Genomic DNA, 12,122 nt, shown 5'->3' with positions numbered 1-12,122 from the left:
CAGTGTTTGTAAATGGAGATTTCTCTGTCCTGCCCTATCCTGCAGTCACTTCTAAATAATCACTCAGAGTCTCAATAGTTATTAAAAGCTACTTGGCCTATAGTTCAGGCTCATTACTAACTAGCTCTTACACATAAATGAACCCATTTTTATTAATCTATGTATTGCCACATGGCCATGACTTTTACCGGTCTGTTGGCATCTTGTTTTTTGGGTGGTTGGCTTGTGTCTCCCTCAACTCCACTCACCTTTCTCCCTGTATTTAGTTTGGCTTTCTTGCCTTGCTATATTCTGACTTGCTATAGGCCTAGTTATAGTCTGCTTTGCGATGGGCCAAGGCAGCTTTTATTGTCAACCAGTGAATGCGACATATACTCACATCATAAAAAATGTTATCCCACAGCATTTCCCACTTTCTGTCTAATCAAACAGGAAGGTTTCAGCCAGTAGAGCATGGGATTCTTAATCCCAAGGTCTTGAATTCAATCCCCACATTGGGTGCCAGGTAATGAAAGAAGCCAAGTAGGGTCACATACAGGTTATTAACAGACACATCAGGAATCAAAGTACTACACTCACAGGACAGAACGAAGCTGCTGCCTCTAAGGGCCCGGCTGATACACCATCACCATTGCTGCTGCTGCTGCTGTTTCATTACAAAAGGGGACGAGAAGGAAGTCACCAGCCATGTGTGCTCTCATGGCTCACTACCAGTTTGCGTACACCCCAGACAACATCCTTTGCCATACCCCCACCTTTTATTAGGTTATTCAGGTCACATACCCTCAAAGAAGACTATGCCCATTGAGCCAAGCCTCTTCAAAACAACTGCAGGTCTGGCCAAATTCCCACAACATGTGTTATTCATTAAGAACAATATTTAGAAAATTTCTCGGTGCCCATCCATGGGTAGAGGGGAACTCAGAGACAAATCTACACTGAGGAGAAATCATCAAACTAGGAAAATAATCCTGTCCTTTGCAACAGCATAGATAGGCTTGAAATGCATCCTGTTCAATAAATAGGATAAGGCAACCAATAAACATTGATACTGTACAACCTCACTTGGGTAGAAAACCTAAAGGCCAATAGGAAAGAAGCAGAGAAGAACAGCCCTTGCCAGGACTGAGGTAGCGTTGGTCAAGGGTACAAACTTGCAGATGTAAAATGTCTATATTCTAAGGACATGTTCCACATGGGCAGTGAGAGACCTGTGGATCCATACCATCGAGGCAGTCATTGTTCAGCGTGTGGCCAGCTGTCATGATGTACACCTTAAATACATTCAGCTTTCATTTAACAGCTAATAGTTTAAAACATACAAGATTCCAATTAAAATTGCAGTGAGAAGCCACCGACTGGCATGTTTAGTGATTGATTCCAATGGACACACGAAAGGAGGATAAAACAGATTCTCTATGTGACTGGTTATTTTGATTACAGGACTGTAAACAGTTCTGACACTGACAATCATTGAATTGGAACTGGGGTGGGGCATCAGTGGGTAAAACATAAAGACTTCAGTTTGGATGCCTAGAACCACCGCGAAAACCAAGTGTGGTGGTGTGTGCCTCTCACCCAGCTCTGGACAGATAGCAACACATGGCTCTGGAGCCTAGAGGCTTGCCGGACAGATAGCTGACCCAGGACAGCAAGCCTCAGGGTTAGTGAGTGGAAGACATTTTCTTAGTGATTCATGCTGGGGCAGACAGCCCTTGTGGTGGCGCCATCCCTGGACCAGTCGTCCTGGGTTCTATAAGAAAGCAGGCTAAGCAAGCCATGAGGAGCAAGCCAGTAAGTAGCTCCCTTCCATGACCTCTGCATCAGCTTCTGCCTTCAGTTCCCTGCCCTGTGTGAGTTCCTGTCCTCCCTGCTTTTAATGGTGAACTGTTACATGAATCTGTGAGTGAAATAGACTCTGCCTCCCCCAAGTTGCTTCCTGGTCGTGGTGTTTCATCGCAGCAATGGAGACCGTAGCTGGGACCGAGAAAGATGAAATAACTAGGCAGAGAAACAATTGAGGGAGATGCCCCTGACGCCCCTGAGGTCAGCCTCTGGCTTCCTCACATTCCTGCCCAGGCAGACACACACACACACACACACACACACACACACACACACACACCATTGTACTGTATACCTACAATGAATCAATTTTACTGCATATGAGGTAGATAAACTTGAAGTGTAACAGAGTAATTTCAAACAGCTTTAACTAGAATTATTACCACTCCTACACATCACATGACACAACTGTTTGCATACATTCCCCTGATAAAAGGAATGTGCATTTCTGCTTGAATCCTACGTTAAAGGAGAGTGTTCTTAATTTTTGTGGTAAAGTGTCACATTGCAAATTATTTTGTGGTGAACATTATGAATTCATGGCTTTCTCTCATCAGTGGACCTTAGAAAGAAAGATGATGAAGTAACTTTTGCTTATTTCTCTACCTTGTTTGAGCTGTTTGGAAGATACATACATTTTTTTTCTGCTTGTAATATGTCCGCCCTTAGCTTTTTTTTTTTAAATAATACTACTTATATTTTAATAAAAACTCAAAATATTGCCCATGGTTCTATACGTTAAATCCTATGCCCATTATATTTTAACCATGATTATAATTTTATTCTTTTGCTTACAAATCCCTTTTCACATTTAAATGCAGTGCCTGGTTCAATTGTGCATATCAGCTTTTAAATTTCCTATTGATCTTTTTATTACAGTTAAATGTATCTTGGTAAACATTTTCTTTTGGAGTTGAAATGTGTGGAATTTTTTTTCAGAGGTGAAGCTGCATGAAGGATGAGATGAAGGAAAACCTTTATGTGTTTCCTGCAGCCTAAAGAGCACGTTTTTCGTCTGAGTAAACATGCCCTCTGTGGTCCAGTCTCGTAGCTTCTGATTGATACAGCAGTGTTAGAAGAAAACTAATTGTGGTATTGATTGTTTCTTGTAGCAGTCCCCTGGTGCTACCAATTGCCAAGCAAGACAGTCTGCTGGAAAAAGACATTATGTTCAAAGATACAACAAAGGGTCTGTGCAAGCAGGAGTCTCAGGACGGGCCCCCGGAGACCAGCCTGGCGAGCAGCCACAGCAGGCCAGAGCAGGTAACCACCGGGCTTCCTTGGGCACTCTGTCAGGTCACGCTCAAAACCTTCCGTGGTCAAAGCCTACCATGCTCAAAGCCAATATCTGCTGTCTTCCGTTCGAAGATAAATTAATGAGCGCATAGGCTAGAGTCCTGTTTACAATTCCTGCCAATGTGGCTATTGTAGTGGTCATTAATAAATACAGCTGCTATTTAGCTTTAGAGAAGTTTGAGTTTTGCACTCAGTTATTAGCTATATCTTATTCTTGCATATGTTTAGGTGTCTTTAATTATTAAGTAGAATTTCTTTTTCTTTCTTCCAATTATCCAAATGCACATAAATAAGTCAAAAGGGTGTTAAGAGACATTTCTTTTTAAAAGTAGCTATGGTATTGCAACAAGTGTGTGTGTGTGTGTGTGTGTGTGTGTGTGTGTGTGTGTGTGTGTGTGTGGTGTGTGCATGCATACATGTGCATGTGTGTGTGAATGTGTGTGTGTGTAGTCACTTAAGACTCAATGCCCAATTTAGGGTGGTCTGCTTTGGTTATTTGGAGTGTTCTAAGCTTGAGATATATAAATTAATATGTTTTCTTCTTTCATTGTGACAGAAATAAGAGCCTTTCCTGTGTTTGATGCTTTGTGAGTGGCAGAACTGTGCTCGCTCTTGTTCCTATCTCGAGATCTTTAATCCAGAGTCCTGTCCTTCGTTCAGTTTCCAAACACCCTCTGCTCTATCATCTGTTTTCTTACTGTGAAGAGGGTCCCGACAAAGGCAACTTAGTGGACTCAGGAGTTTATTTCAGCTCCTGGTTCCAAGTATCAGTTATACTTTTCGGAGGAGTCAAGGCAGGAAGTCAGACGGCTAGTCACCATGTCACAGCACAGTCAAGAACAAAGAGGAAACACATCATTGCTGCTTGCTCTCAGCTAACTTCCCTGTCTCTTAAACTGCTCAGGACATTTCCTGCCTAGGGCATGTCACTGACCACAATGCACTGGGTCTTTGTACTTCAATTAATAATCAAGACACTCCCCCAGAGACATATCTACAGACCATCCTGATCTAGATAATCCCTTATTGACTCTCTTTGCAGGTGATTCTAAGTTGTGTCTCATGGATAGTTAAAACTAACTAGGGTGCCCTCTTCTCAGGATTAAACCTTAGTTTAAATTGCTTTAGCTAAATCAAAGAAACCAAAAAAAAATATTTGGGAGGAGACCCTTTGATTGCCATTATTTTGAGGTATTTTTTTAATTGACTTACAGAGTATGTAGAAGCTGAGATCAGTTAGAGTTACCACTAATGAAGCTTACTCACAGAATCATTATGATGCCATTAAAATCCTCACGTGGCCAGTAGTCAGTGATTATATGTGAGTTACTCTATGCTACCATTAATTTGTCTTCAAGCTATTAAATAGCTGTCTTGGTCTGGCAGTACTACAATAATAAATTCTTATTTAATTAAAGAAGTACAAACTCGAACCATTCTTTCATGTAAATGCCGAGGTTTGAGTCTCTGTGGAGACAAAACTACTCTGTCTAGAAAATTAATAGAGTGAAGTGACCATTTAGCATGAGGTTCCTAGAAGACATAAAGCAGTCTTCAAAGCTAAGGTGATTTTTACACCCCCACAGCAGCGTGTGGGACCCTGTAGGGCGCTTTCTGTGTCCTTGCTGCCGTCTCCTATGTATCCTTCGTTCTCTAATCGTTTTCTACACCTTGCCTTTTAGGAGGCCATGGTGGGGATTTGGGTTTCCTAACCTGGAGCGCTTACTAAACCCATTAGAGTGCCTCCTGCAAGACAGATCACAGATAATTTGAACAATGAGCCACTGGATGTTTCTCCATGGAAGAGGCTGTGCTACATAGCTGGCTGGGTCATACAGTCACACGCCATAGGAAAACCTTGGAAGAAAGACTTTTCAAATCGACAAAGTACACAGTAACAGTTTAGACAATAAGCATGGAATGTGGAACATTTTTGAAACTTAAAACAAAACTACTTAGCATCTCTTCTTCCGGGTTCTTGTAAGATGTAGCTTTCCCAAATTGTAACTGTGCAAGTGGATACTTAGTGGCACCTGCAGTTGCTCCCATTCTTCCACAAAAGGCATAGAAGAGTCTCTCTCTCTCTCTCTCTCTCTCTCTCTCTCTCTCTCTCTCTGTGTGTGTGTGTGTGTGTGTGTGTGTGTGTGTGTGTGAAGTCTCTATATTGAAAGCTTAGAAGTGAGCACCAGAGCCCTTGTTTGCTGACTCTGGAATCTTTATGACCACAAAGAGCCACCTTTCCCCAATGGACTCTGATGCCATCCTGTTAGTCACCCTGTGTTACCGTAAGCAGGCCAGACAGCTCACTGCTTTTCCTGTCAGTCTAGTACTTCTGTGCGAATGTGTCACTGGGGGTGAGAATGGGGGACTCTATCTGGATGTGGGGAAGAGCTCATGCGGACTTTCTGTCAGGATCAGCCATGCTTTCTCTACCTGCAGTAGAAACTGGCATGCGCAGCTTAGCCTTGCCATGGGTATAAGAGAAGTTTTATTGCCTTGATGGAAAGTGTGCCTCTTAATTTTTCTTATTTTAATGGATGTTTTGGGGGATTATAAAATGTATACTAACTTGCATCTAACTTTGTCCTTGTTTTTTTTAATTGTTCAACATTCTTGTAATTATACACACACACACACACACATACACATACACATCTGACTATACATTTATCCACATAACCACATTCATAATTCTGGATATATCTATACCATACATGGGGGGAGATGCATGCAAAGACATTAAAAATAAATATCATTAAAAATGATAGGGGCTTCACAAACCACAATCCCAGAGAACCTAGACAACAATGCAGACACTAAGAGAGACTTACATAGATCTAATCTACATGGGAAGTAGAAAAAGACAAGATCTTCTGAGTAAATTGGGAGCATGGGGACCTTGGGAAAGGGTTGAAGGGGAGGAGAGAGGTAGGGAAGAGAGCAGAGAAAAATGTAAAGTTCAATAAAAAGGGAAAAAAAGGGAAAAAAAGATGCAGGGACATACTACTTCTCAAACAGAAAAAAAAATGATAGGGGCTGGAGAAATAGCCCAGTTGTTCATAGCACTTGCTGCTTCTGCAGAGGACCTTGGTTCTGTTTGCAACACCCACATCAAGTGGCTCACAACCATCTGCAACTCCAGCTCCAGGGGGGTCCAGTGACCTCTTGTGACCTCCACAGGTGCCTGCATGCATGGTAAAGGTTTCATTTCACATCTTTCCCCGTGTAAGGAATTTTCCTTTTTAGAAAAACATATACTTTTCCATTTTTACTTTTTCTGTATTCCTCTTATATCCAAGGATAAAAATCCCAGTCTATGAGTGTAGAATGCAAATAATAATAATAATAATATAAAGACAAGAAAAACTTCACTGTTACCAGAAAACCTTCATCTTGCCTAATTTAATCCTGCATGCCAGTCCTTCCTCCTTGTGAGGGTTTCTATTGCTGCAGTGAAACACCATGCCCAAAAGCAACCTGGGGAGGAAAGGGTTTGTTCAACTTACACTTCTACATCACTATTCACCACTGAAGGAAGTCAGGACAGGAACTCTATCAGATCTGGAGCCTGGAGGCTGAAGCTGATGCAGAGGCCATGGAGAGGTGCTGCTTACTGGCTTGCTCCTCATGGCTTGCTCAGCCTGCTTTTCTGTAGAACCCAAGACCACCAACCCAGAGATGGCACCACTCATAATGTGCTGAGCCCTCCCCATCAATCACTAATTAAGAAAATGTAGTACAGGCTTGCCTACAGCCTAATGCTGTGGAGGCATTTTCTCTTTTGAGGTTCCCTCCTCTCTGATGACTTCTAGCTGATGTCAAGTTGATGTAAGACTAACCAGCACCATATTCCCAGCCTTGCCTGCTCCCTGGCCTCCCTTTGTGACCCTCCTGTGACCTTTGGTAATTACTAAGTGGGCTTGGCACTTCCACCTTTTACCTTCACCAGCTGCCAAAAGGACACTTTAACAAAGTGAAATCAGTCTTGTCAGCCAGCCACTTAGGACGCTGGGCAGCTTTGCAGCCTTGGCACGATGTAGCCATTCCTGCGGTCTTCCGAGATCCACTGCTCCTCCAGCACACCACCTGCCTTTGCTGCCTCTCACAGCCACGTAGCATCCTCAAGAGCATCCCACACGTAATCCTGATTCTCCCTTCCATCCTCAACACTCGTCCTTCCAAATGACTCCCAGTTTCACCTGAGCACAGCCCTAAAGAAGGCCATTCTAAATGACCACGGAGCAAACTTTCTCAGAGATCTGCTTTCTCCTGTGTGCTTTTTGCACTTGTGAATTTTTATTTATGTCTTTGCTTCTCTCTCCAATAAACTTAAGAACACTCTGAGATGAAAGATAGCATAACCTCTCTCTCTCTCTCTGTATCAAACTGCGAATACAAAGCCTGCCAGAGAGTAGATAAGCTAGAAACATTGTGAACTACTACTGCATCTCTTCCTGGAGCCGATCATCACCATAACAGGCTGAGCTGCCTCCCTTCCCTCCCTGTTTGTTGCACAGTGGTAACCAGCCCAACTCCTAAACTACCAACTCTGATAGTTAATCTTTGTTATCAGATGAATGGGATTGGGAATCACTTAGGGGACACACCTCAGGGTGTTTTGAAGAGGTTAAGCTGGGGAGAGAAGCTCTATCTTGAACAGGAGTGGCTTCCGCCAGCTGAATAAGAGTTGTTGGACCCAGAAGGGCTACAGCTAAGCTCTGGCTCCCCACTCCGCCCCCGCTTCTCTCTCTTAGATGACACTGCAGACCAAGCTGCTCTACTTCCACAATCTTCCTGCCAGCCGTGATTGCCTTTCCCTGCCCCCTGAGCCTGAATTCTTCCAAATCACCTTCTGTCGAGTATTTGTTTAGAAAGACAAGGAAAATAACTCACCGCCAACTGTGTGGCTTTAGAGAAATCACCTCTTCCTGTTCTCAGCCTGAAATCCTGCTGGATATCTTCGGAGAATCCTCTGCCTTTACCCCCTCCAATGTGGGGTCTGGTCACTCTGGCCTGCCTTTGATGAGAATCCATTATATCCACTTCTCTGGGTTCTTCTGCTCCCTCATGTTCCCCGTTAGTCTTTCCCTCTGATGACCCCTTCCTCTTCCCTAATCGTCAACCCTGCCAAGTATTTGAATCGAGCCTGTCTCTGTCCTACCCTAGAAGGTCTCACTCTAGAAGATTCCCTGTACCTGCTCTTCTTTTCTCAAATAAATACTAGCAAACCTTCAGCTCTCTCAGCCATTTGCACTAAGATTTTATATAGCAGCAGACCAGCTGGCAATGTCCACATTTGCCCACCAGCCTCCTCCTTCCAGGGTATCCCTCAGGAAAGTTGTCAGAGTGGCCGTTGACATGGAACCCCCTCCTAGTGTGTAACTAAGCACACCGATGCTACACCTCAGCCTCAGAGCTAACACTAGGCCAAGTTCTCCACCTGAGTTGAGTGTGTGAGTCTTAGGGACAGGTGGCTGGTGGCCAGAAATTTAGAGACCAGGCCTATTGTACAGATTGGTTTTTAACGAGTAAATATGCTTCTGTTAGAATATTGTGTTTTCATGTAGAGAAATGGATTGGTGTCCAATGTCCAAGCCCCCACCCATGGTGTCTTCTTAGGGGTTTATGTAACACTCTGCCCTCCTGAGCTTTGAGACCCAGGACAGAGTCTCTACTCCTGCTGTCCGGGTACTTGGGCAAGACACACAGCCTGAGAGACATGAGAGAAAGATTTCATCTTGTTATGTATTCTCTAGCTTTGGGAAAATAGTTCTAAATTTAGTGGCTTAAGATGTGTAATGATTTTCACTCTGTAGATACTCACCTGATAAGCAGTGATAATTATATTTAAATTATTCAGCAAAGGAACACATAATAAAAAAAATACAGATATGAAACTCAAGGAGACCCAGGGCTGCAGCAAAGGCACAGAAAGCACAAGCAAGTTTGCTTTTGTCTATGGTTTCCTGTGTTTGTTCCCAGCTCACAGGGCCCCTCACAGATTTTCCTTCTGTCACTGCCCATGCTGGACATAAGAAAGTCAAAGCTGCTCTGTCCACTGCACCGTGTCTACCGTGAGCATGTTTTGTGCCTGTTAGACTAAGCGTACGTATGTCTCACTTGGAGATCACTGATTTTCACCTAATTAAAAGACTACATTCATTTAGATTTATTTGAAATATTTATTTTGAAATAACTTGTTTGAAATAATCATTGAAATGTCGCTCGATTTGAAAGGTAGAAGGTGCTATTTTTCTTCCTGACAGTTACCTAATCTCACAGATATCTTATTCTTAAAGTTAATGCAAAACAGAATAAAAATCACAAGCCCCAAGACCTGATCCTGTCCTGTAAGAAGGCAGAAGCTGAGCCCCTTGCCTTTCTATGCCCCAAATAGTCTCATGGGATTCACTTTGGAAACTATAAATGCTTGAATTTATCAGCTACGCTCTTCAAGGACTTGGAACAAACAGATCTGACTTAAAGTTTCGGCAGCACATGATGCCATGTAGTGTGTGTGTGTGTGTGTGTGTGTGTGTGTGTGTGTGTGTGCGCGCGCACACACATAGGTCACTTATAGATGTGTAGTACAAATTCTCGTCTGAATAATTTTGTCTTCCTTAAATCATTGTTAATCCCAAAGATGGGAAGAGAAAGACCACTGACCCAAATCATCATGGCCAAATTACATAAGGCAATCGACTGATTAAAACAAGCTTTTTTATTCACGTACACAGACTGCCTCCCCCTAAGATGGGCTTCAAGAGATCAGCCCTGGATGTAAGAACGACAAGGCTGTTCAGCTCAGGGGTAGGGGTTTCCAAATGGGGGATCTGGCGGGCAAAGTAGGTGGGGTTACAGAAGCAGAATGTAAGCATAACAAGTTAGTCCCTCCTGAAACACAGACATGGCTGCAAGAGGGGCACAGCAAGGCAGTTATAGCCATAACTAGATCGTCATAGGTGGTCCTGTAGCTTTTTGAAACAAAGGTAGTGTTGCACAATGGTTATAAACAACTTTTCGGAACAAAGACACCATTGCCATTCCTGGAACAGGGAGGACAGAACCATTCGTAGTTAATGTTGTAGGTGGGGCATAGCCCAGTCCTTGAGAAACAGGTTTAATCGTAGGCAGGAGTGAACCTAGTTTGTCTTTACTGTAAAATGACTTTAAGGCCTAAGATGGAGGTAACCTGGTTCTTCACCCTCCTACCTTTGAACAATGCGGTTGTACTCACGCGGTCTCAGGAGTTTGAGAGGTTTCTCAAGTTGGAACATGCGCCCGTGAAGAACTAATCAGAAAGTGACTAACACTGATCAGCTTGGCCATTGCTCCACCCCACAGGTCCAACTCATGCCTCCTGCCCCCAGCGATGACCTGGCCACACTCAGTGAGCTCAATGACAGCAGCCTGCTGTATGAAATCCAGAAGCGCTTTGGAAATGACCAGATACATGTAAGTACCCACAGAATTGCGATGCACCGCGGTGTCCCGCTGACGTTGAGAGCCCCTCTGGCTCTGGTGATGATTCTCTGTCACGTTCAGCACAATTCCAAATTTCAGAGTTAAGTGTAAGCCGGTACTCTGCAGGAAAGGCTGTGTGGTCAAAGACTAACAGGGGCACCTATTAGCATGTTAAATCAGATGCTGGTCGGCTCTCCCAGCATCCTTCAGTACTCCGGGCATTTTTCATCCTGTACCCTACCCTCAACCTCTCCCTCCTAGGACTGGACTTCCCTTCCCTCCCCACAGCCTGATCCCTGTATGTCTCAGTCATTTTGACTTTACAGTTCTCTTGGCTTCCTGATCCTACCTGCTTCTCCTGGGCTCCCATGTTGCACTTCTGCCCCTCTCTCCTTTCAAGGTCTGGATTTAGTCTGCTGGTCATGTTCAGCCTGGACTCTTCCCTTTCCCCGCTTTCTTTCCTACATCTACAGTAAAAATCTTCTCTAGACTTGAGGAGTAGTCCTGTTCTCCTCCTGTTTCATTTTTTCCTTCACTGTTGTCCTGATGGAGCAGGAGAGCTCCCCAGGGCCAGCAAGATCTGTAGCTGAGCTGCCTGTCCTGATCTCAGCCTGCCTCTGAGAGACTTTCGCTTTTCCAGTCAGGGAAAGGAAAAGGAGAAGCTCTAGCTTCAGTGCTTAGTGCTGCCTCTAGCTGCCCAGTGGTTAGCTGATTGACAGCTCCCAGTCCTCAGGAAGTACATCTCTGTGCGGTAAACTTGTGTGCAAGATTTTGTATCCTGGTAAGGAATACAAAAAATACTATTTAAATGGAGAAGGAATTAAAAGTGGGTCTTACCTTTTTCTGTATGTTACTTTTTCTAATACTGGTAACAGTGTAGACAACCTGTACCTAAGTCTCACAACCCACCTCCTTCTCCCTCCTTCTCCCCCCCCCCCACATGCTGGTTGATTTTGTTCTATTCCACACTGTGCCCAGGACAATTCAGTCAGAATGCCTGGGGAGATCTCTGATTATGCAGGAATCTGTCACATTCCCTGATAACACCCATTTAGTCATAATCTACTGAGAATCTGATTAAGTCATTTTCATGTAAATGTGAAGACTAAGGTTTCCCTACCAGCAATGAATTGTCAGGCAGGTCCTGATTAACCCCTGAAGATGCCGCACAGCCTGGCAAGGCTTCAATATACTGCCTGCCACCCTAAATATACTTAAAATCAAGCAAGTGCATCACAATTGTTGGAATTGCCATTAGCATAAGTGGTTACACCTGATTGTGTCGTCTCTCTGGAGCTTTTGGGAAGTGTTTCTTATTTTCATTTTTTTTAAAAAACTTGTTTCATTTTTGTCGTACCAAGATCTATAAATATAGAGCCTTATGCATTCTAGGAAAGTTCTGCGGTGTTGATCTACATCCCTGGTCATTTCCTCACTCTTTAGCTTGAGAAATCTCTTGATAATTGTCTAGACTGACTGGAACTCAGTAGCTTAGGATGGACGTGACAGTGTAATCC

General features: G+C 43.6%; 1 protein-coding gene across 2 annotated transcripts in view; it reads left to right on the top strand.

Annotated features, from left to right (window-relative positions):
• Myo16 (myosin XVI) overlaps positions 1 to 12,122 on the top strand; it is a 473,090-nt gene that overhangs the window by 220,280 nt on the left and 240,688 nt on the right. For both annotated transcript variants that reach the window (XM_087900756.1, XM_087900755.1), the window contains exons 10-11: positions 2,958 to 3,108; positions 10,486 to 10,596. In XM_087900756.1, the coding sequence (XP_087756882.1) occupies positions 2,958 to 3,108; positions 10,486 to 10,596 (262 nt within the window). The remainder of the gene's footprint in view (positions 1 to 2,957; positions 3,109 to 10,485; positions 10,597 to 12,122) is intronic.

The sequence above is a fragment of the Myodes glareolus genome, chromosome 23 (genome assembly GCF_982192425.1).
Source record: "Myodes glareolus chromosome 23, mMyoGla1.1, whole genome shotgun sequence".
Lineage (NCBI taxonomy): Eukaryota > Metazoa > Chordata > Mammalia > Rodentia > Cricetidae > Myodes > Myodes glareolus.
This window is presented reverse-complemented; position numbering and strand designations above follow the sequence as displayed.